This window comes from Typopeltis vanoorti, chromosome 25 (assembly GCF_054136105.1).
Source record: "Typopeltis vanoorti isolate ZY-2024b chromosome 25, IOZ_Tvanoo_1.0, whole genome shotgun sequence".
NCBI lineage: Eukaryota > Metazoa > Arthropoda > Arachnida > Uropygi > Thelyphonidae > Typopeltis > Typopeltis vanoorti.
This window is the reverse complement of record NC_143573.1, coordinates 56,038,813-56,065,089: the sequence shown is the minus strand read 5'-3', so window position 1 is coordinate 56,065,089 and position 26,277 is coordinate 56,038,813. Positions and strand designations below refer to the sequence as shown.

At 37.0% G+C, this 26,277-nt stretch overlaps 1 protein-coding gene across 1 annotated transcript in view; it reads right to left on the bottom strand.

The window, feature by feature from the left end:
• Nucleotides 1-26,277, bottom strand: part of LOC150092758 (low-density lipoprotein receptor-related protein 2-like) — a 599,453-nt gene that overhangs the window by 34,039 nt on the left and 539,137 nt on the right. Inside the window, exon 26 of the mRNA XM_090414271.1 lies at nucleotides 11,237-11,457. Coding sequence (XP_090270397.1) covers nucleotides 11,237-11,457 — 221 coding nt within the window. The remainder of the gene's footprint in view (nucleotides 1-11,236; nucleotides 11,458-26,277) is intronic.

The window sequence follows — 26,277 nt, the reverse complement described above, 5'->3', positions numbered from 1 at the left end:
TCACTCTCCTGGCCTGTGTCTTATATTCTTCGTGTATCTGTCCTCCATCCCTCTCCTTATATCTCTTCCATAATCTCATTTTCAACTGCAGTTCCTGTTTGATATCGTTTGTCATCCACTTTACACCAAATTGTGTTCGCTTCTTCACCTGTGGAATACAGCTTACTATTGCTGCTAAAAAATATTCTTTCACAATTTCCCAAGCACTAATGATATCCTGGCCTTCCAATTCTGCCCTCCATGGAACTGCCCCTAGTTGATACCTAAGACTATTATAATCACCTGCCTTATAATTCCACATACGTTCCCTTTTCTTTGATACACCTGCATGTCTGTTCATCTTCATATTCCAAGTCAAAACCACATGGTCACTCTCTCCAACTAGTGGGAGAGATGTCATCTCACTTATTATCAGCTCTTCTGATGCTATGACCAAATCCAAAACTCTTGAACCTCTTGTTCTCTCTATTGCATGCTGCCGAAGACATTTGTTCCTCAAGAATTCCAGAAATTCTTCCAAGCTCAACTGCCTAAACATCTCCTGGTCCCCACCCTCTGTGCTCCCTGGTTTATAGCAACACCCGACTAAATAACCTGTCTTGGGCAATTCTACTTCAAACCATATGCTTTTAAAACCATTTGTGTCACTGCCTTCCAAAGCCTCCACTCTTAGAGGACATAAGTCATCACTTATCATAAGCAGTACTCCACCACCACGTTTTCCTTTCCTATCCTGCCAAAAATTGCTGTACCCTGCCACTTCAATTCCAGTTATTATATCATCCTGCATCAACCATGTCTCAGAAATCCCAATAATCTTTGGCCAGGTTGATGCTATCAGTGCCACCAATTCATCTCCTTTATTTTGGATACTCCTGGTATCCTCACTGTTCTTGCATTGTGGTCCTCACACTTGTACATGTACATTCCGAACACTTGGAATATGTTAAAATACTTTTGCTGCTTAATATTCCTTGAATAAGGCCAGCCTGGCTGGCTGAATGGTTAGCATATCTGCTCTCCAGCTAAAATATTGCAGGTTCGAATCCCCCCCATGGGCATGGATGTTTGTTATTGTCTCTGAAAATACTAGTGGTGGTTGGGCGGTAGATGGCGTTGGTGTAGATGATGAAGGTAGTTGCAAGTGGTGGAGATGGAGAGTTGTAGAGTAGATGCCCTTCCTCGAGTCTTTGGACTCCCTGGAGGTGTTACATAATAATAATGTCTAAGTATTACTAATCTCCTTTCCACCTAATTTCTCATGCTACTGCTTAAATCTGTCATCGGAGTTTTGCAAAAGGATACCTTGTAATTCAACATATATTCTCACATAGGTTTTTTTCTCCCATAAACTTGGAATTTTATAACCTGCAATCAAGCAAACTAGCCAGGAGAGCACATGCATTTTCAAAAAAATACTTACAGGCATAAGGCTAACCACTTTATCCTAGATTTATGGTTACAAAATTCCTTGGAAGGTCATCGGTACTTAAGCACCTGTTAGAATCACTGATTATGAATAAAAAGTACTTAATATTCACAGTTATTTTAGTCACAAAAAACTTATATAAAACATTCTGGAACTATAGCAACATCCCACTCATCCTGTTTTTCTCTGCCTCACACACCATACTATCTCAAATTGCTGTCATCATTTCCCCCTCCCTGCATTTCTATCCAGGAATAACTCTTTTACTATCCTCAGCATTGCCTCTTTCCTTGTTTCCCTTTCTATTGTTATGGGAAACATCTCCCTCCATCTTTTTCTTTCTAAGAATACATTGTCCTCATTCAACTGTTACTTATACGAACAATTTTCAGGAAAATCAACAAATAGTGCAATAAATTCTTATTTCTCTTAACCCAACAGCTATTTATCAACATAGTAATTCACGTTTGGATCTGTTGCAACCCTCCCTTCATTTTTCTGTTCGTTTTGCATGTCCATTCATCTCCCTCTTTCATTCACTTCATTTTTTTTGTCTCCCTGTTCTTTTCTGTCTTCCATTATTTCTTCAGATCACTCATCCATCTTTAAGCCTCTCAGCAACCTATCTCACAACCTCTCCAAATGAGACATACCAAACTTTAAAATGTAACCCATTTATTAGAGTTTCACCTATCATTCAAATTCATTCCACACATTCACAAACTCCACTCCTGTCTCTTTGTATTGTCTCTGTAATGCAGTTATGAGAATGTCACAACACTTGCTCTTCAGCAGGCATGATGTAAGGTCAACCAAAATCTTTCCACACTGTCTTTCAGAAGTGGTTAATTTGTTTTCTCAAAAATTCAGCTTTTGCATCCTACAAAAGAGACAAAGTAGTAAATAAGCACACACAATTAACAGACATAATATACTGGCCATTTAGTGCTTCAGTTGAAATCTAGCTAATCTTTCCCTCTTACATGATTACATGGAATACCTATCATGAATCAAATAACCCTCTTAAGTCCATGAATGCTACTGATCCTAAGAAACATCTACTATGGGTGCTAGTAGTGAATGTTACCAACCTTATATATATTATAAATGCTATCTGTTTCAAATCCTCTATCCAAAATTTTATCCTAAACAATTCAGATATCACAGTTAGTTTCTTACTTTTCACAAGTTTTCTTCTTAATACTCCCCCTCTACATTACATCTTTACAAATCTAGCATCAATGCTGGTTATTTCATCAAAGGACAAAATACACAAATATATAGAAAATTATGTCCATCTTTCCTCCAGCCATTTTTAAATGGTGCATACGGCCAATTCCTTCACTATTTGAACAACTGGAATTCCAGCCATTTCTCACAGTTGAACTCAACTAAATTCACCACAATTTGTAACCCAACAGCTATGATTACCACATAATTAAAATACTAAATCCATTCTCCACCAGCCATGCCCTCTGCAATATCTGGATTAAAATAATGCCATTACTGTTTTCTATTTCTACATAACTCAGAAAAAACAGCCATGACTTTATATAAAAATACAATCTCCCTGTAGATTTCAAATGCAACATGAAGCTAGTCACTCTTATCTGCTTTCGTAATACTTAGCATCTTCTGTTTTCAGTTCCAGCTGTTTACAAATTTCACTGTTCCTGCAAGAAGGTCTGTTATAGAAGAACAACTAACATCTGCTAAGAGAACATAAAAAATACATCCACTATCAAATTATAGAAAAATCAATGAATGGTGTACCATACTATGTCATATGCACTGGCCATAGAATCAAATAGAAAACACCATTACATTACACCAAGTTTAAACAAGAGATATTTCTGGAACAGCTGCTCTTAATAACGAACCTAATTTAAATAAATATGAATATGTGAATCTCCCAAAGTATGGGAAACAGCTTTAAAAACTCCTGTCAAAAAACTACTTGTGATATCTACTCTGTATAATTAACACTATCTATATTACCTATTTGGACTTTAACTGATTCAGGATCATGAACTTCATTCTATTTTTCATAAAGTGGATGAAAGATAAATGAATTATCTAAAATATAGTATTCATCCTTGCAGACAGCATGTTTCTAACATCTTGTTGGCTTGGTAAAACTTTGACTCTGGTACAATTTACCATATTATATACATTATAATATTTAAAGTTGTAGTTATAACTTCTGTTTCTAGGAGAAGTGAATTATAAGGCTTCCTGCCACCATGACAATATAAAAATGTATGGTCTGCCAATAGAAAAAAACATATTTTAGATGATAGGCAACTTTTGCATGTTTTGTTTGAAAATCTCTAAGCAAAGAAAACTTATCTGTATAAATCATGATGAATCCTACTATCATATTAAATCCACTTGCAATGACTATTATGTTTGGTGTGTAAAATTGGCATGGAAACAAAAGTTTTTTTTCATCTTGGAAGTATAAACCTCGCATGCTAATCAAACAAAGTAATTATGACTGCTATGTAAGCATATTTTGTACCTATTTCTTTCTGATACCATCAATGCTACCATGTCAGATGAAAGATAAGCTGCTTAAATAACATCAAATAACCTCAAAGTTATTTGAAGTTATAACATCAAATAACAGAGAAAATAAGCAGAGAACTTCATCACCTGTTTTGGCAATAATTTTTTTGCACACCATTGCTTCGGTTGAAGGAAAGAACATGAAATCCACCAAGGAAAGAAGCACCTTTCAATTTTAAGTCTTATCCTTCATGTTTAGATATCATTTTCTTACTGAATTCATTATCATCTTTATCATGAGACCTTCATGAAGTCAAAAACTCATCACAGTCTCCTGAGCATTACACATAAAACTCATTAAAGCCATGCCTTGAAATCATTCAGCTCACATGGAAAATGCATTTTCCCTCTGACTACTGGGATTGGAACTTAAGTGTTTTCAGCCAATATCATTGACATACAGAAGTAAAGATGTATAGTCACATTCATTAATAAAACATTTGGCAAAATAACCCCCCTAATTTTTCCTGCTCATATCCTCATTATACAGCTTCCAGGGATGATATCTTATTCAGCTCCGACATCTCTCCCTTCTATGAAAAATCTCTTTTTGACACTAATCTGGAAATAACACTTACCAACTTATATACCCAGTATTCTGGAGACCTGACACCATCTTAGTCATTCTCTGTAACATATCTGCTTTACCTTGAAAATTTGATTGCCAAATCTGCACACAGTAATCCATATGCAGTCTGATCAAGTTCTTTATTAATGAATGCAACTATAACATTTTTACTTTTACATGTCAATGGCATTGTCCTTTGGTTGAAAACACAGGTTCCAATCCCAGACTTTTCAACTGAAGAAGAGTTAGCTGGTTTCGAACAGAAAGAGTAGATTTTCTTCCTGGAAATCCCATTCATAGTCTGTTAAATTTTTCATTCAAGCCTATTTTTCAAAACAGGAACGGCTACATGAGGAAGGAGTTGTTGGCATAAGATAGTTCAACCTGGCCAAAAGTTATAGGCATTAGTGAGACTTGACTGATGGTGGATGATATAGGGATAGAATGCAAGAGATACAGTATCTTCAGGGAGGACAGAAAAAACAGGATGGGCAGAAGAGTTTTGCTAATGATAGCAAAAGAACTGAAGCCAAATAACAGTAGGAGTTCAGCAGGAAGACAAATGATATGCACAAGACAATCTTGAGGTTATCTGGAGTGAGACAGATGCCAACAGAATTAAATATATATATAAAGAGAAAGAGAATGTAAACAGTGTGCATTAGCAAATTTGCATAAGTGCATGGAAAGTATTTATTATAAGTGACAACAACAGAGACATAGACTGGAAGGAGAGATCACCTGGAGGCAAGGAAATGGATTTCATAGAACTTCTAAGAGATAAGTAACTGAGATAACATGCAATGCAATGTACTTAAGATTCACGCATGCTGGATAACATCAGAAGATGTCAGTAACCAAGGTGAGTATCCATGTTGCCTATGACTGAGGAGAGTGATCTTGCAATTTGGCCATGGGAAGTTTGTCAAACATGTGGAATTTTCATTTGAGAAAGTATGAGAAACAGAACAGTAATTATGAGAAGCTGAGGAGACAGCTTGAAGCAATGACATGGTATAAGAATCTGGAAGGGAAAAAAAAGTTAGAAGTGTATGAGACATGAAGAGATGTTTGAAAGAAGCAAAATCCAACTGTATACCCAGGGTAAGGAGATCAAATCAAAGTACAGTTACATTAATGAGTAGGATCATTCTTACTTATACCCCACCCCAGCCAAACACATAATATTTATTGTGGAGGATATATATAAGAAGAAAGGTGATTAGGATACTCATGAGCTGTGCAAAGTACAAGCAAGAAAGGTAACAGTATGATAACAGTACAGTATGTAAAAGAAAGTAAAACCAGATTACGAAAGGAAACTAGCCGAGCAGGCTAAACAAAATTCCACACAAGTTTTATTTCCAGTAACATGAATGAAATGTAGAATGGCTATAGGAGAGATTTAATGAAAGATGATGGCAGAGAGGTAAGAGAGTCAGAAAAAAAAAAGTTGACTTACTGAATGATCACTTAACAAGAGCGTTCCATTAAGGTGGAGTTAATGCTGTGCTAGATGTAACAGGGACTAAAGTGAGAACAGAGGTCGATGAATTGGAGGGGCTAACCATTCTATTGCTTAGCCATTTGATGTTATATTAGCCTTGTATTATGAAAGTGCACAAAGGAATGGACACATTTTTGTACGAAATGTTCTGAGCTTTTCAATTTAAGTTTTGACTGTGGTTAGGTCCAAAGGAATGGAAAAATAGGTCAAATAATTCTATTACATAGGAGAATCTATTAGAGTAGTTTCATAGAGGATGAGGAAACTGAAGAGAAAACCCAGCTGCAAGTAACCAAAAGATAGCAAATTATAGACCACTCAATATCTACTGACAACTAAATTAACGGGGAAGTTTGTTAAAACCAGAAGAATTCAGGAATGGGTGAATGAGAATATGAAACTCTATGGGTGGGATGGGCAGGCAGTATGGATTTGTGAAGGGCTATCATGCATTAGTAATTTTCTATATTTTTTTATAATAAAGTGACTGCTGAAATGAATAAAGAAAATGGCTATATGATGATACTGTTTTATGTTGCTAAAGCATTTGACAGGAGTCATGTTATATAAACTGGAGCAAATGAAGATGGATACGAAGCTGATGATATGGATAATATGTAGGCTGATGTATATAGGTATAGGAAGATATAGGTTGATGGAGAGACATCAAAAATTATTATCATTATTATTTGACACCTCCAAGGAGTCCAAAGACTCATCGAGGGAGGGCACCTGCTATACAACTCTCTGTCTCTGCCTCCCGATCCATTAACTATGCCAACGGCATCTAACACCGACCACCACCACCACTATTATTTCCACAGACAATCACAAACATCCATGTCCACAGTGGGATTCGAACCCGCAGCCTTTTGACTGGAGAGCAGATACGCTAACCACTCGGCTAGCCAGGCTGGCATATGAGGGTGTTGAACACAGAAGAAGAAGAAGACAAGTGACAAGCAGTGTGCACAGAGCTCTGTACTTGGACCACTGCTATTAATATGTATACAAATGATAAAGGAAATGAGTTCAGGTAAGTTTATCTGGTTATTTGCTGAAGATGCAAAACTCTGAGCAGAGGATCGTTAATAACAGGTGATGTAGAAATCCTGCAGATTATTTCTACACAGACTAACACAATGAAATAATGGATGCCAATTTCATGTAGCAAAGTATAATGTTATGCACTTTGGGATGAAAAGATTACTGGTTGTGTCCTATGTTAATTAACAGAAATGGACTCCAGGAAATTGTTGATGCTAAAGATTTATAGGGAACTAAAGTTCAGGGCACATATTTGTGAATGTGGCTAAAGTAGCTCATAGGACTGCTTGGTTACCAAAGAACACACTGACAAGCAGAGGTAAAGAAGTTATTTCTCTTCTGGAGAATGTTTTGAAAAAGTATGATAGGTATTGCATGAATAGAGTTAGCACTGAGTTCTTCAACTCCATGCTTGTATGATAAAAATTAAATAGTATGACTCAAAACAATCACCTGAAGCACACCGCTAGTGACTTTGTTCTTCAATTCTGTTCCTGCATACACAATTGATTACAGATGATCACTGTAGATAAAGAGGCTATCACTTGGGGGTAGCTCCTTTATGTATCTCTATCTACTCTCAAAAGCTAGAGGGAGATTTGACACTTCATTTACATTAATATCCTGTAGTGAGAGGACTAAATCCTTGCATGTCCTCTGTTCATGCAAGAATTTGAATGCTTTATCCCTAAAAAAATTGAGTAATTCATTTTTCTTTCCTTTTCTTGCAATCTATTTTGCCAATTCAGCTTTTATTTTTTCTTGTTTGTTAAGTCAAATTTGATAATGCATTTATTTGTCACCACCCAGTCTACAGAAATATTCAAGTAAATATCTCAGGAGTGGTAGTTTACATATTGAAAAAATGATCAAGTGCAGAATTCAGCCCTTAACATATCAGCATGGCTCTGTGAATGGGAGGTTTTCTTAGTAATTTATACACCTGAACAATAAAGTGACAGCTGAGTTTGATAAGGGAAATGGCTGCAACACAATACTGCTAGACTTTGCAGACATAGTCAGAGGACACTGCATACAGCCCTATGTAGTAAGTCAGAGCAAATGGGATTGGACATGATACCGATGACATAGGACTTTGGCTGATGGATATATATATATATATATATATATATATATATATATATATTTTTTTTTTTTTGGGCATATTCCCTCTGATGGATATATATATATCCATCTGTAACATCCAACATTTGAGGAGCACAACAGAGACGTCACTTACAAGAAAACAAGAGCCAGTGCTTTGTCTAGTCATGTTCTATTCTAATAACATTTTCCGTTGCCATGATGAAGTAGAAGGGAAGATAATAGAATCAAAGGAAATCATTCTCAACCCCCTACATCTCAACAACAACCTGAGTTATAACCTTTCAGACTGTCATTCTGCTGTGGTCAAATACTGGCATTCACGAGATGCTATATGCCCAACAATGAAGCCAACGAGGGAACAATTTTGAATGTGCAGACTTCAACGTTTCAATGTTGAAATATATATACACTAATATTCCGTGTTATTTACAGTTATTTCCTCCATGTGTTTTTACTGGTTTTTTCTTCTTTTTTAATGTGCACCTGACGAAGGCTGATACAAGCTGAAGCTAGTTGTGTCGTACTAATAAACTTTGTTTTCATTTCTCTCAGTTCTAGTCATTCAATCTTTTTATAAAAATGTACCGCAACTGAGTAAATCAATCTTCACATGTATATATATATATATATATATAGGGAAAATATCAGGAGGTTATTGAGAAGAGTGAAAGATAAAGGTATGGTGAGAAAGGATGTCAGTGTGTTGCTGAGGTATGACAATGATGAGTTGAGATAGAGAGCCAGAATTATGAAAGGTATGATAGCAGAGCTGTGTGAGAAGGGAGTACAGTTTGTGGATGTATGGCATGTCTTTCAGGGAAGAATGGAATTATACAGGTGTCATAGACTGCGCTTGAATGGCTCAGAAGTGAGTGCACTGGAGAAAGTGTTGCTACATAGAGGTTCAAGTGTGTGATGCAAGCAAGATATAAGAAGTAACAGATGTAGTCAAAGCACAGGAGAGTGGTATTGAAGAGACAGAAGTGCCTGGCAGTGTAAACAATAGTAATGGGAGAGATGAAGAGAGGAAAACAGGGAATGCAAGAGGAACAGAGAAATGGGGAGGGGGGAGGCTGGGTGGACAGGGAGACATGGCATAGAGAGAGAGAGTGGATGTTGATTGCCATGGAGACGGAGTATATTGTGATATGGGTGGGCAAGTTGAGACTGAGCAGATATATGTAGTAGGTGATAAAGGTGATTGAGCAAGAGCAGGGTGTGGTGAGGAAATTCACCACACTTCAAATAGCTTCAATAGGACTGGTTATAGACCTAAAAATGAACTGTTGTGTTTGTTTACAAATGCCAGAATTATCAAAAATAAGGGAGATGAAATGGTTTCACCAAGTTTATTCACCCCAAAATCATTGGAATAATTGAAACATGATTAAATGAAGATATCCTAATGGGAATAGAAATGGAAGGATACACTATTTTTTGCAAGGATAGAAAGGACAAAAAGGGAGTGGGAGTGCTGGTGATGATAGCAGGGAAATTATGTCCACATAAAGTAGACATGAACGACAGAAATTGTGGCACGGGTTATGAGGCAGTGTGGTGTAAAGTGGAAGTTGACAGGAAGATATAATTAGTTGGATGTTGCTAGAGGCCAGGGAATGTGGAGAGTGGTGATGAAGAACTGTATAAACAACTTCAATTAGTGAACAAAGGAAGGGAAATTATATATGCAAACTGACAAACAAATACAGAACATCATCAATGTGTGAATGTATTCCAAAAGCCAAAAGGCTGAATAAGGTAGGTGTAAAATATATGAATGAGGTGCTAAAGCATGAAATCTGGAAAAAAGTACTTTGGAGTCACAAGATGAAAATGATAATAATCAGCTACATACAGTATAAAGAACAAGCCAGGACAGTGACTAAGTAAGGAAAACAAAAATGCAGTATAAGTGCAGCTTTAAATATTTTAAGCATTTAAATAATGGGTTAATGCAGTAAGGCATTGGAGCAATCCATAGCAGCACAGCTATCTCGCCTTACAAAAATGTTTGGGAGATTCTATTTTCAGTAATTGTAAAAAAAAACATTATGTCACTATTTATGTCTTAACTATTACGTGAACCCCATTGTTGTAGGTTCTACTTTTCCTGTTGATAAGCTTATATGTTGGTTAGACATACTTCTAATTTTTTAGAAGTATGTTTTTAAATGACAATGTAAACTAAATTATTAATTATAAAAACTTTAATTATTTAGCTTGTCTACCTCTCCAAGAACTTTTCTACTCTTACAACTTGCCTATTATGTTACTGATGATGGACAATTAGATTTGGTGCGAAAAAGTGAAGAAATTTTAAGAGACACTAAATTCATTGTTGTAGGTTCTATCTTTCAAACTTCTTTATTGTGTTACTGATGATGGACTGTTAGATTTTGTTTGAAATAGTGAAAAAATTTCAGTAACAAGTAAACAAGACATCAGGGCATTTGTTGCATCCACAGAATGTGAACTTCAGTTTGATAAACAGATGGAAGAATGAGATAAAACAGCCAAAAATTAGTGCTAAGACTGAACAGTATAAATACAGGGAAGATTTTTCAGTTTCTTGTGGATGGAGAGATAACAAGCAATCATCAAACCAGGAAGCTGAGTTTTCGCAGCTTGTTAAGTACTAATCACTTGGCCAACCAGGCCAGTTGCTGCTTGCTTCAACACAGCCATCATGCATTGTGTCATTCATCGCTTCTGCTCATTGCCTACTCCTCTACTCTATTCAGTAGAGGAGTAGGCAAAAAAAAACTATATAGTATAAGTTATTACATTAATGAATTATGTCACTATATAACAATGCTCTTGCAAAACAAATACTCTTATGATTGTACCAGATCATTTCAATAATGTTTTTCCTGGTTTTTCTTGCTAATCATTATAAACATTCTAATGTGAACTTTCAAATTATATAACTCTGAATATTACTATGGCAATAGAATAACAAGTTATAAAAAAAAAAAAAAAGAGTCAGAATTATATCAAACATTTCTCTTACCCATTTTCTGGTACTAATACAAAACCATTGATATTCATATGAACTGTAACCAATAAAGTGCAGTAACCGGTATCTTCTTTACATGCCCAGATACTACCACCTTTATCTGAAAAATATAAGTTATGACCTATCCAATCCCATTTAACTTGGTCTGGATCATATTTTGTATTCATGACTATTCTCTGCTCATGGGATCTGAAGGAAAACTTATGAATTGCACCCTGAAATATAATTAGTATTTTGAGACAATGAGAAAAAGATATCTCGTAACATAGACAATATGTTACAAGATATCATGTTTATTATTATTTTGTCATATTTATTTATTATCATCATATGCTTCTTATAAAGTGAAAATTTTCTTCTGAATTTATATTTATAGACGGTTATATTTGCATTGTATTGTTCAAAGAATTACCTGGAGGTTGAAAAACACACTAACCATTAAAAACAGGAGGTTATTATCTCTCATTATAAGATTATGATGCAGCTGCATCTTGACTACTGTACACAGATTTGGTCACTGAATTTCTTGGGGATGTGGTGGTGGTGGAGAGGATTCAGAGGAAATGACAGAAGCTTTTAAGTTGCTGAAGATATTCTATAAGAATGACATAAAAGAAATTGTTCAATACATGACAAGTAAGGAGAAGAAAGGGATCAATCCTGGAAGATGTGTAAGAGTGTGGCAAGGATGCATGAACTAGATTTTTTGCTTGGAGAGTGGTGAATGACCGGAATGGATTGCCAGAAGTAGTTGCGAGAGCCCTGAAGGTGAACAAGTTTAAGGATGGGTATGATAGGTATCATGTGAATAATGATTAGCATAGGTCTCCCATGATGAAATTTTTGATTCCATGGAGATACCCTATATAATATAACAATTTATCCTATAAAACTCCCTCAGTAATTAATATGTTTCTACATATCTCCTCTTTTCTTTAACCATTGACTAAATTTTGCAATCTATAAATCTTCAATCAGTTTTTACAGGGAGAACTTTGCAGATCTCTCACCATATTAGTCATTTGCCTCTGGATTTCTGGCTCTGCTTCTTCATCCCTAAGAATCTCAGGCAGCAAAATCTGTGCACAACAGCCCAGCTGGATATAACTGTATCATCATGGCCTTATAAAGCCATGATAATGGATAACAATTTCTGTGTCAGAATGCTTTTTAACATTAGCCTAACCTTTTTTTCAGTACATTTCCAGCATAATACACATAATATAATACACTTCAAAATATAGGGAAATATTCTGATATGGCAGTATTTTTTAAATGCTTTATATGCACTGTTGGTATACTTCCCATCCTCCTGAATTAATGATAGTCTTCTTTTGTTATATAAATTAGTTTATAGTTTTTAATTCATACTGTAGATGTTGGGGAAGGAAAGCATTCACTGGGTGACTACTTTGCAAGGCATTCCTGAACTTTTTTTAGCTATATTTTGTTGAGACTTCGTTTTATACAAAAAATGTTACTGTCCCAAATCAGATATGATGAAAATAGTTCTTTTTTATTGTTATTAATTTGTATATATTTCTAAGGGATTCAGCGCAATCACTGAAAAAGAGAATTGTTTGATTATCGAAAAGGAGAAAATAACAGAAATCACAGCGTCAACTACTCACAATGCAAGTAGTTGGCAATGTAATGTCTTGGCTACTTCTATACAGAGGCTAATGACAATCAGTTACCTTAGTATTCCATAATGCAAAGCGCATCCTCTTGGATGTGTATAATACTGTGCATTATAGAAAGAGCCACTACACAAACCAGTTTCAACCTTCATTAAAGTACTAAATTTGTTTATTTATTTATTTATTTATTTATTTATTTACTAATTTATTGATGAATTCTGATGGTGACAAGATGACATAAGCAGATAAAACAGTTGAGTTACTGGGTGACTACTTCACAAGCATATATATCATTCAAGTGAGGTTACTGCTATGACATATGCGACAGAGACTGACTGGGTTAAATTGCAGCTCTGGCAGAGTTCCAAGGGAGTGGGGACAGAGGACAATATAATTCTTTTCCATAAGGTTTGGTTTATTTGGAATTATGGCCAAAGCAACTCAGGCTATGAGGCCAGTGAATTGTGTTTGTTAATTGCATGTGTTCTAATGGCTGTTTGCCTATTTTGTAGGATGAAAAATCAGTTTCCAGAGGGGAAAAAACCTGTCACCTCCATATGAGACCAGCTAACTCAACTTCAGTTGAAAAGTTATACATTTAGTTTAATCCTTTATCCAAGTGTAAGTAAAGAAAGTTTGTACCTAAAGTATCTTCAGGACTGGGGCAACTAGTGGCAAAGGTGGACTGACTTCCCATCACTTGCCTTAGTATTCCATAATGCAAAGCACATCTCCTTGCAGACATGTATAATGCTATGCATTATGGGAAGGGTCACTACCAAGACCGGTTTCGACCTTTATTGAGGTCTCTTTAGTGGAAGACAGACCCAGAGGTGGTACCAAAGTTGAAGCAATGCAGAAGTCATATTTCCATATATGAGTTGCTAAAAAATGTCACACCTTATTATTAAATAACTCTGGATTAGACAAAGATGTTGGAAATTATTTTTCACTTGGTTAGACTATAAATTATATACTTAGTTTAATCCTTTATCCAAGTGTAAGCAAACAAGATGATTTGCACCTGAACTATTTTCAGGACTGGGGAACTCGTATAAAGAAATTAAGACTTCAAATTACTTGCCTTAGTATCCCATAATACAAAGCACGTTTGCAGACATGTATAATACTGTGCATTATGGGAAGGGTCTCTGCATTACTTCAACCTTAGTATCACCTCTGGATCTGGCTCCCACTGATGAGACCTCAAATAAAAATCGAAACTGGTCTAGGTAGTGACCCTTCCCATAATGCACAGCATTATACATGTCTGCAAGGAGATGTGCTTTGCATTATGGGATACTAAGGCAAGTAATGTGAAGTCAGTCCACCTTTGCCATGAGTTTCCCCAGTCATGAGGATACTTCAGGTGCAAACTTTGTTTGCTTACACTTGGATAAAGGATTAAACTAAATATATAATTTATAGTCTAACCAAGTGAAAAATAACTTCCAACTTCAGTTGAAAAGCCCTGATAAAGGTTCTTCACATCCTTGACAAGATTCAAACTCAGATCTTTCCAACCAAAGGGCATTATTGAAACTGAGCAATGGAGGCTCCTTTGCATAATGGAAGCTCTGTGACTGCTGTAACAAATTATATAGCAGTCAGTATCTCAAGAGTGGTGGCAGCAAAAGTACTGGAAAAGCTGATCAAACAGTTAATTCATGAATGGGTGGATAAGAATTTGATACTCTATGAGGGGAAGCATGGCTTTGAGAAGGGTCAGTCATGTCTTAGTAATTTACTAACTTTTATAATAGAGTGACAGCTGAGTAGAATAAAGGGAATGACCACACAATGATTCTGCTGGATTTTGCAAATGCATTTGACAAAATACCACATAGAACTGTTATGCAAATTAAAACAAATAGGAATGGACGAGACATTGGTTATATGGATGAGGATGGTTGATGGACAGATGCCAAAAAGTTGTATATGGAGGAGTAGAATACAGGAAAAAAGCAAGTGACTAGGGTGTGCCGCAAAGTTTTGTACTAGGACCATTGTTGTTTAATTTGTACATAAATGACATAGAAAATAATCTGAATGGATATATTCAGTTGTTTGTTGATAATACAAAATTAGGTATACAGTAACAGTTAATGAAGATTATGTGGAGAGATTACAGGATGATTTAAACAGGATGTCAGTATGGGCAAAAGAAAATGGGTATCAGTTTAATGTGAAGAAATGTACGAGGGACGTCAAGAAAGTAAGTTCCGATGGGCTGTCAGAGAAACAAAAATATACTTACAAAAAAACTTTATTGGAAATTAAAGTAGACATCTTTCACTACTTTTCTACATAATTTCCACCATTGTTCAGGCATTTATCATAACAGGGCACCAAGAGTTGTATACCTTCGTTAGAAGGTTGCCACCTGTGACGCAAACCACGTATTGACTGCTTCTTTGACCTCATTGTCGTCTTGAAACTGCCAGCTACCAAGGTAAGATTTCAGGATGTTTGAACAGGTGAAAGTTGCTTGGTGTGAGGTCAGGACTATATGGGGGGATGATGGAATTGTTCCCAGCCAAAGGTGATGAGAAGTTGTTGTGCTATGCCAGCCGTGTGTGGGCAGGCATTATCATGAATCAAAACAACGGCCCTTGTATGCATGCCACGTCATTTATTCTAGATCGCACGACAGTTTCTTAAGGGTTTGGCAGTACATACTTGCATCATTGATTGTGGAGCCTTGACCCAAGAAGTCTACCAGCAAAATTCCTTGTCTGTCCCAAAACACAGTGCACATGATTTTCTGAGTGGAAACCATTGTCTTCAATTTTGTCTTGACTGGTGATGAGGTGTGCCTCCACTCCATGGACTGTTGTTTGGATTCAGGGTTGCATGCAACACCCAAGTCTCATCACCAGTGACAAGTCTGCTCAGGAAAGTATCGCCATCCTCATGGTAGCGTGTCAAGAATTCCAATGCACTGCCCAGCCAATTCACTTTGTGTTGTTCTGTAAGCAAGTTCAGCACCCAGTGTGCACACAATTTGTGATAATTCAGTTTCTCCGACACAATTTCATGAAGGCATGAATGTGAAACTTCTGTAAATTGCAGCAGGAGTGACGTCATAGTGAATTCCATATTCTGTTGAATCTTCTCTTCAACTGAATGTGCCAAATCGTCAGTCACTAAAGATGGTCGCCTGTTCCATTTATCATTGTGCACACCTATCTTTCCTTCATTAAAAAGTCCTACCAATCTTCATACTATTGAATCACTCATTGCGTGTTCTCCATAAACCTCAATAATTTGCCGATGAATTTCAGCTGCTTTAATGTTCCTCACATTCAAGAAACAGATAACTGACCTAATTTCAAATGCGGAAGGCGATTTAATTTTACATGCAGTGGGCAATTTGATTTTCTTAGACATTATAAACGCACACCAAAAAGCATAAGCACTGCGAGAATGTCTGAAAATGGCACTAATGCCTTGCTAAAGAATCAAAAAACTCAGCACGTATGAGCACCATTGCGATTACAGCGCTGCAGTGAAAAATTTAAAAACGGAACTTACATTCTGGACATTCCTCGTATTTTGGAATGTATTATAGGCAAAAGACAATGGGTATCAGTTTAATGTGAAGAAATGCATGCAATTTGGGATAAACTGATTACAAGTTATGTACCACTTTGGTGGAACTGTACTCCATGAAACAGATGAAACTAGGGATTTGGGGATGGTAGTACAGAGTCAAAGTTTAGTGAGCATACTGCTAAGTTGCCAATCTAGCTCAGGATTACTTGGTTATTGAAGAACACACTAAGAAGTAAAGATAAGGAAGTTTTTCCTCTTTATAGGCGTTGATATGTCCACAACTGGATTACTATGCTCAGGTCTAGTCACCTATGTTTCTTAGGGATGAAGTAGTGGATAGGATTCAGTGTTCAGTGACCAAGATGGTAAGTAGTCTGTAGAATGCTCCTTATTGAGAGTTTGTGAGTTGTGGAAGTTAGATGATATGCAGAAAATAGGGGAAAAATCCTAGAAACCCTTTATGTATTATTAGGCAGACTCAGGGAGTCCTTAGACTCATTGAGGGAGGCCCTAAATATCATGTCCACACAACTATGCGACATTCTCACAGTATCTATCATACCGTGCCTTGAACTCACTCACTGTCATAGCAACCACAATAGACTCTGGCAGCTTATTCCACTCATTTACCACTCTAAAAGTAAGGAACCAGCCCTAACACGCCTGCTAACCACACTCTAGCCCAGCTTCCATAGGTGTCCCCTAGTTCTCCCACCACCAGTCCTGATCTCAAAAATATCCTCTGAATTAATCCTATAGAAACCCTTTAGTCATCTGAATGTCTTAATCATATCTCCCCTTTTCCGCCTATCAACTAATTTCTGCAACCCACACTGTTCTCATATGGTTCATTCCATAGACCTGCTGTCATCTTAGTCACTCGCCTCTGGATCCTCTCCACCTCCTCCCCATCAAGAGGGAACCTAGGTGACCAAATCTGGGCACAGTAGTCGAGATGAGGTCTTATCAAGGCTCGGTACAGAGGTACAATAACTTGCTCGTCAAGGTTATTGTATCTCTGTACCTCTGTAATATTTTTCAACAACCAAGTGAGTTGATGAGCTGATTTAGCTACTTTTGCAATGTGCCCCTAAACTTCATCTCCCTATCCACCAACACTCCCAAGTCGCTGGCCTCATCAATCTCCTGGAGTACAGTTCCACCAATGTGGTATACTGCTGCTAATCTTTTCACCCCAAAATGCATAACCTTAACATTTTGTCACATTAAATTGACATCCATTCTCCTTAGCTCAGAACTCCAATCTATCCAAGTCGTCCTGCAAGATTTTGACATCTTTTGCATTCACTATTGCCCTAACCTAACTGTGCATCATCAGCAAACAAATGAACTGTTCCTCTTAGATCCTTCCCCATATTGTTAATGAACAAATTAAACAGCAGTGGTCCAAGAACAGAACCCTGTGGCACACCACTAGTCACAAGCCGTCTTTTGGACTCTACTCCTGAATAAACTACTCTTTGATATCTCTCCATCAACCACCCACCTATCCATCTCACCAACCCTATATCCATTCCCATATGTTGCAGTTTACGGATTAGAATTCTATGTGGTATCCTGTCAAAGGCCTTAGCCAGGTCCAGCAGTATCACTGTAAACCCATTACCCTTATCCAGTTCAGCCGTCACTGTGTTATAAAACTTGAGCAAGTTACTGAGGCATGATCTACCCTTCACAAAGCCATGCTGTCCCCCATACAGTATCTCATTATTATCAATCCATTTCTGTATTTTTCCCTTGACTACTTTCTCCAAGACCTTGACGACTCTTGATATGCTGATCAGTCAGTAATTTGCAACAGTAGTCTTGGATCCTCCTTTATGCAGTGGAACTCTTTTCCCCTCTTTCCATACCTTCAGGACTAAACCAGACCTGAGACTAAACAGATTAAACAACATGGTCAAGGGCACTGATAATTTTTTAGCAGCTTCACGTAAGACCCGTGCCGGTATACCATCCAATCCCACAGATGTATTGACATTGAGGTTCTGTAATAGACTAGTTACCTCCACTTCATTCATCACAATTCCCATATAAACTAATGGTTCCTTCATTCTTTCAATGTCACCACCTGGATGATATACTCTTCCAAAGTGCTCACTCAGTAATTCCACTATATCGACTGATTCAGTGACCTCCTTACCATCGTCATTCCTTAAAATCATTTTGCTATGTACAGTTTTTTTTTTGCTTGCAGCATATTGAAAGAACTGTTTGGGATTCTCTTTAGCTTGCATAGCTAGTTTCCTTTCATAATCCGCTTTTGCTTTTTTTACCACACTTGTTACCCTTCTGGCCTGCACTTTATACCGTTCGTGTGCCTGCAGGTCACCTCTTTCTTTAAATTCCCTCCACAGTTGTTTCTTTTTTTGCAGCTCAAGCTTAATGGTGTTATTCATCTATTTTATCTCTACTTATTTTACTATTCGGACTCTAGGTATACAATCAGCCATAACCTCCTGTAAATGCTCCTTGACTACTTCCCATGCTCTATCGACATCCAGCCCTTGCAGTTGTACATGCCATGGCACTGATCCAAGCAATCTCCTAAGCTTGTCGTACTAGCCAGCATGGTAATTCCACATATACCCTGTCTTAATCAAAAATTCCGATTTTTTGTCATTAGTACTGGCTCAGATACATTATATACATTCTTACACTCAACTATCTCACTGATGACTGCATATCCACTCTCCCCCCCCCCCTCCTTGGTAGGTCTAGTTTCCCTGGATCTGCACATCCATTTTCACTTCATTCAGCAACACTTTTTCCAGTCTCTGCACACCAACTCCATTCAAATGCAGGCCATCCATCTTGTATAAATTCTTTCGCCCATCAAACTTATTCCACACGTTCACGAATTCCACACCACACTATCTGCATAACCTGCACATAATGTCATCTGCGATTATGGCCCTCCTTCTAAACTCCTCTCTGTCATACCGCAGAAACAGACTCACCATTCTAACTCTGTCACTCTTTTGTTTCGCTACCTTTAACAACACTTTCAAATCCTCTCTCATAAAAAATTTATCTCCTTTCAATTCATTCATACCTGCCACACCATCAATTCTTTCACGCTCTGTTTTTGCGCTCTAATACTCTCACTTACATCCTTAAATTTCACACCCAGTAAGTACGATTTAGTTAAACTCCCATCTGTCACTCCTCTTAATAAAGAGTCACCATACAACACTCTTTCCTTCATTTCAGAAACTCACCCACTCTTAGGCTTATTTTTCCTTTCAAACACTTGTTTATTTACGTTAGCCGAATCACTCTGGAAAGAGTTTTGCAGGTGCTCTAATTGCCGCTGCTCATTTTTTATCACTGCGCACAACCTAGCAATCTCACTCTCTACTCTCAAATAATTCCTCATTTTTTTCATTATTTAAACCATTTTCTCTCTCTGTATAGTTGCTTTCAATCTTTCTTTGATCAGCGCTCTCATTGCCATCTTGTACAACATCGCAATTCCCTATCAAGCCACTATTTTCACTCACATTCTGGCCTTCTTCAACCATAACTATCTCACAACCTGATACATACTTCAACTCCTCACTTTGCTTACACTTTCTGCACATTCTCCCACCACTATCACTTTCAATCCAAACTCCAGCCTCATTCGGGAATGTATACATCCCACACATATCTCATTGGACAAACTCCCTCACATTACAGTTTTTGAACAAAGGCGTCGTATTTTTGAACGCCATTATCTTACGTTGCATTGCCGCCATGTGCTATTCTATGAAATGTATCGTTAAAATACTAAATTAAATAAAACGGAATTCACACCAAAATCACACAGACACAACAAGCTACCAAAATTAGACAATATTACATTATGATTTAAACCTATATTCTAATTTTCACTCAAAATTATACTTAGCTTTCGGGAGCTCTCTGAAAACACTACCAAACACTACCATGTAATTAAGTTACTTAAAAGATTTTATTGGATTGATGCAGTGGAAATGTTCAGTACTTAGCCTCTTACTCAGTTTCATCCCTGGAAACTGAGTAAGAGGGTAATTAATAGAAGTGTGAGGACTAGATATTTCACTTGGAGATATGAAATGAAATATGGATGAATGGAATGGGTTTCCAGTGTCAGTTGTGAGTTCTTTATATGTTAAGGGATTCAAGGAGAGATAAGATAGATATTGTGTGGATAGTTTTGGTCTCCTATGATGAGTCTTCAGATTCCCTAGATGTGCCCATACAGTATTAATAATAACAGAGCCCTATACATGGGTCACCTTAAATTAAACTTGCCAAGAAATGACAGTATTGTTTAATACAATGTAAGCAAACATAGTTTGTGCATGAAGTATCTTTGTGACTAAGCTACATGTATACAGAATTATGTTTTCAACCAAAAATGTAATTTCTTGTCATATTTAATTTCTAATCAAGTGGAGAAAAAACCTCCTATAACACTGATCGCTTCCCTTCTAGAGTAAGTTCTATCAGTTTCATCATCTGATGTTCAACTCTCAGCCACTCTCTTAGAAATATTCTAGTTTTTTTTATTTCATATTAGCTTCATGGTGTACAGCAATATCACAGTGCAGGCCATTTCTCTTGTGCAGCTGAACTGTCACTTTATTATAGAAAATGGCTAAGCTATTAAAGCAAGATCTCCAGTTCAGCAAAGCCATGCTGTCTCACAAAGCAGAGAGAGGTATCGTATTCTTATCCACCACTCCTGAATTCTGCCCCTAACTTTTGCCCATCACTTAACACCACTCCTGAAATAATGTATAATATATAATTTGATACCTCTTCAAGGAAACTACTTCACATAATGGAACTATATTGAATTGTTTCTATTTTTACTAAAGCAGAAAGAGACAAGATTACTTAACAAAGATTACTTAAAAAAGTACATGATTACATGAAGTCTTCTTTTGCATTATGTAAAAGAAGACTTCATTTAATCACTACTTTTTATTGGGATAACATAAGTGAGAGATTTCTGGGCTATCATATGAAATAATTCAAGACATTATCCATTCAAATGGAGTACTAAAGCACTTCATGAGAAGAAAGAGACTCTTGAATTCTTTCAGCATGAAAGAAATTTTTTGTGGATAACATATGGTAATCCAGATGAAACTATAGTGTAGTGATTATGTCTGATGGGAGACTTTTTTGGGGATATAAAGTGATACATTCATTAAGAATAATTGTTTGAATTATGATCTCTCTCTCTCTCTCTCTTCTCTCCCCCTTTGTCATTTTTATTTCCAAGGATAGGTGTTGATTTTTAAGTTTTTGTAAAAGATGGCAGTATATAATGACAAATGTGCAAGTATCTCACTATGCATATTAACTTTCAGTAGATATATAGGGACATAACTGTTTCCTGCATTTATTAGCAGAATAATAATAATATTATTAAAATAGCTCCAGAGAGTCAGGGAAACATTGAGGGTAGCCACATATCACCCACACAACTGCCACATGTTTTCTTTGAATTCAGTTACACTAACTGCACTCACAACTACAATCCATTCCAATTGTGCACCTATATTAGAGAAAAATCTAGCTCTCATATTTTACTTCATTCATTCTCAACATCTATGGATGCTCTCTCATCCACTACACACCCTCAATAAAATGGAAAATTTCATCTACTGGTATCACATATGATGGCTCTTTCAGAAGTTTGTAAGTCTGCATTAATCATATCACCCCCTTTTCTCTTGTTTCCTAGTGTCTGTCTACCCAAAAATTCTCAGTCAGTCTTCATAATCTATATTCCATAATCCTGATATCATCTTTAATACTCTCCTTTACACTCTCTCCTCTATATCAGCAACAACCATATAACCATATTGAACTATTGTGAGGAAGAAGAGCTTGATACCACCTTACTTGAATAAGAGTTCAAGCAAGGTGGTATCAAGTTCTTCTGAAGATACAAAAGGACTTGCTGCTGCTTATTATTATCCCCAGATTTCCATGGAGTCAAAGACACATTGCAGAAGGTTCCATCTAGTCATACACTCAGCTCATCATACTGTGCCTAAAATACATTCATATTCTCTTCAGACACCACTCTCTCAAACAAAGTATTTCAATCATTCACCAGACTTCATCCAAAATACCTGCTTCTTTGTTCATATCCTCCTTATGCAGCTTCCAGGGATGACCTTTTGTACTCCCTCCCCCTCTCCCAATATTCTGTGAAATACCTCTTCAACATTAATATGATAAGAACCCTTATCAACTTGTATGTCTCTATCATATCAGCCCTCCTACTCATATCCACTAGATAATGTAAATTGCATCTTCTCAACCTTTCTTTCTACTCAACATTTCAGAAACCCTCTTAGGCAACTGCCTCAGGACTATTTCCAATACTAATTCATCCTTTTGAAAACCAGGTGACCAATTCTGTGCATAGTAGTCCATATGTGGCCTAATCAAGGCCTTACACAAAGGAACCAGAATCCTTTTATTTCTACAAGTTGGCATCCTCTGCATCATTGTCCTCACAATTTTAGAAATACGTCCTCTAAATTTTAGATTCCTATCTACTATTAAAAATCCCCATTCATATCTAATCCAATATCATTAAGATACAGGTTAAATGAAAATGGCCCTTAAGGCTCTTGAAGCACACCAGTAGTGACTTTTCTTTTCTAGGATATTGTTCTCCCATGCAGAACTTGTCGATACCTATCAGACAGCCAATGTCCAATCAAATGCACTAATCTAACAACTAACTGCCCCATTCTAGTTTACCTATCAACTTATCATGTGGCAATCTATTTTTTATTTATTTATTATTATTATTATCTCGGGCAACTCCAAGGAGTTGACACTCATCGAGGGAGGCCCTAACATCATGTCAAGAGCAACTATTCGACATTCACACAGTACCTATCATACCTCGCCTTGAACTCATTCACAGTCATAGCACCCACAACAGACTCTGGCAACTTATTCCACTCATTCACCACTTTCTCCAAGTAAAAAACCTAGTTCTAACACCCCTGCTAACCACACTCTTGTCCAGCTTCCATGTATGGCCCCTATTCCTCCCACTACCAATCCTATTCTCAAAAATATCTGGATTAATCCTATAGAAACCCTTCAGTAATTTGAATGTCTCAATCATATCACCCCTTTTCTGCCTACCAACCAATTTTTGTAACCCACAAATCTTCAACCTGTTCTCATAAGGTTCATTTCACAGACCTGCTATCATCTTGGTCACTCGTCTCTGGATCCTCTCCACCTCCTCCCCATCAAGAAGAAACCCTGGTGCCCATAACTGGGCACAGAAGTCCAGATGGGGTCTTATCAAGGCTCGATACAGAGGAACAACAACTTGTTTGTCTCTGCATGTTAAAGTATTTTTCAGAAGCCAAGTGATTTGGTGAGCTGTTTTGGCCACTTTTGCAATGTGCCCCCTAAACTTCAATTCCCTATCCACCAACACTCCCAAATCCCTGGCCTCATCAATCTCCTGGAGTACGGTTCCACCAATGCAATATACTGCTGCTAATCTTTTCACTCCAAAATGCATAACTTTACACTTTGCCACATTAAATTGACATCCGTTTTTCCTAGTCCAGTCCTCCAAACTATCCAAATCATCCTGCAAAATTTTGACATCCTGTGCACTCACAATTGCTCTACCCAGCTTTGCATCATCAGCAAACAAGTGAACACTTCCTCTTAGATCCTTTCCTATATTGTTAATGAACAAATTGAAAAGTAGTGGTCCAAGAATAGAACCCTGCGGCACACCACTAGTCACAAGCCGTCTTTTGGACTCCACTCCAATCTATCAAAAGCCTTTGTAAGGTTAAGTATACTACTGTGTATCCATCGCCCTTGTCCAATGCACCTGACACCTTATTGTAATAAGTCAGCAGATTACTAAAACATGACCTTCCCTTAGTATATCTGTGCTATCCATCAAAGAAAAAACCACTCTTGTAAACCCAATTGTGGATACTAATTCTCACTCACCTCCCCAATACTTTTACTCAAACACCTGACATATAGAGACTGGCCTATAATTTGAAGCTTGAGTTTTGTCACATCCCTTATGAAGTGGTACAGTTTTGCTTTCCTTCCACTCCTTTAGAACTTGACCCAATGTAAGGCTAATATTAAACAAGTATGGCAAGGCAGATATCAACTCCTGGCACATTCTCTCTAAACATGTGGTGATATATCATCATGTCTCACAGCCTTATCAATATCAAGGTTGGTGAATTCACTATATCCCTCTTCCATTGCTCTCAAACTCCACATGATGTCATATTCACAAGGATGAAGTACCTTTATCCACTGCTCATTTAATATCTCAACTATATCCTCTGTGGCAGTTATCCTTTTTACCATTTATTTTCATAACTAATGTCATCCTTCCATAATCAATATTCTTTTTTCTGCTGGATACATATCGAAAATTTTTTTTGGCTTCATTAGCTAACTGTTGCTGACTCACCCTCCTTTTGGTGACCAGTAAGGGTACTGTCTTTGTACTCCTCATGAAACCGATTATTACCACTTGTTATGCAACCTGCATAATTCCTTCTTCCTCTATATCACATGCTTAATGTCTGCATTCATCCAGTTTACAAAAACCTTACTTAACCTTTTATCTGTGTGTTGTCTATCAAAGAAAATATCACTCTTTTTCATTTCAGATCTGTTCCAGGTTCTCACTAGCTTCTCCAACACTTTAATCACAACACCTGATATGCAGATTGCCTATAATTTGAAGCTTGAGTTCCATCATCTCCCTTATGAAGTGGTACAATCTTGGTTTCCTTTCCATTCTAGAACCTGATCTGATGCAAAAATCATTTTAAGGTTCCTTTCAGAACTAAAATTATCCTCTGAGTTGTATTTGCAATTTTTGGTATATAGCTCTTGAACTTTAACTTCCTATCTACAAAAACTCCAAGATCCCTAACTTTATCAGTTTCTTTTAGTATAACTGATGATAAGATAAACTCAGATAAAATCAAACTAAAATTAACAGAAGATAAGTTAGTTTTAAGGAAAAACAAGGATAAAGAAATAAGTAGAAGAATCACACAAGGGAACAAAGCATTTTGGCTGTATAAGGCTGTAGATTTGAATCCCACTGTGGGAATGGATGTTTGTAATTGTCTGTGAAAATACTATTGGTGGTGGGCAGTAGATGGTGCTGATGTAGATGATGGTAGTTGCAGTTCACTGTAGTTGGTGGATTGAGTAGTGGAGAGTTGTAGAGCAGGTGCTCTCCCTGATGAGTCTTTGGATTCCCTGGAAGTGTCAAGTAATAATAATAATACAGATCATCTGTTAGGAGATTTACCTGTATGTCTAAAAAGAAAGCTATTTAATATGTGTATTATTCCAGCGTTTACCTATGGACAATGACTAAAAAAACAAGAAGATAAGTTGTGTGTGTCCAACGAGCCTTTGAGAAAAGAATGCTCCACATAATAAAAAAAAGGATAGAATAAAAAATACCAGAATTAGAGAGATGACTAGAAATATTGTGAAGTATTGTAAACGGAGATAGGCTAGCCATATTAGCAGATTGCCAGACAAAAGGTGGACAAAAAAAAAAGGTTGGTCGATTGGTAGAGCCTCTGCTACTAATGGCTTGCAAAAAGTTAAGCAAGTTTGAGTGCAGATAGTAGTTGGAAGGGGTTAATTGTTCAATGCTGTTGGCACACTCTCCTTCGATGAGTCTTGTGACTCCCTGGAGGTGTCACATAATAATAATAATAATAATAAAATTAAGCAAGGAGTGGATATCATGAGAAGGAAAAGTTACCAAAGAACAAGACGGAG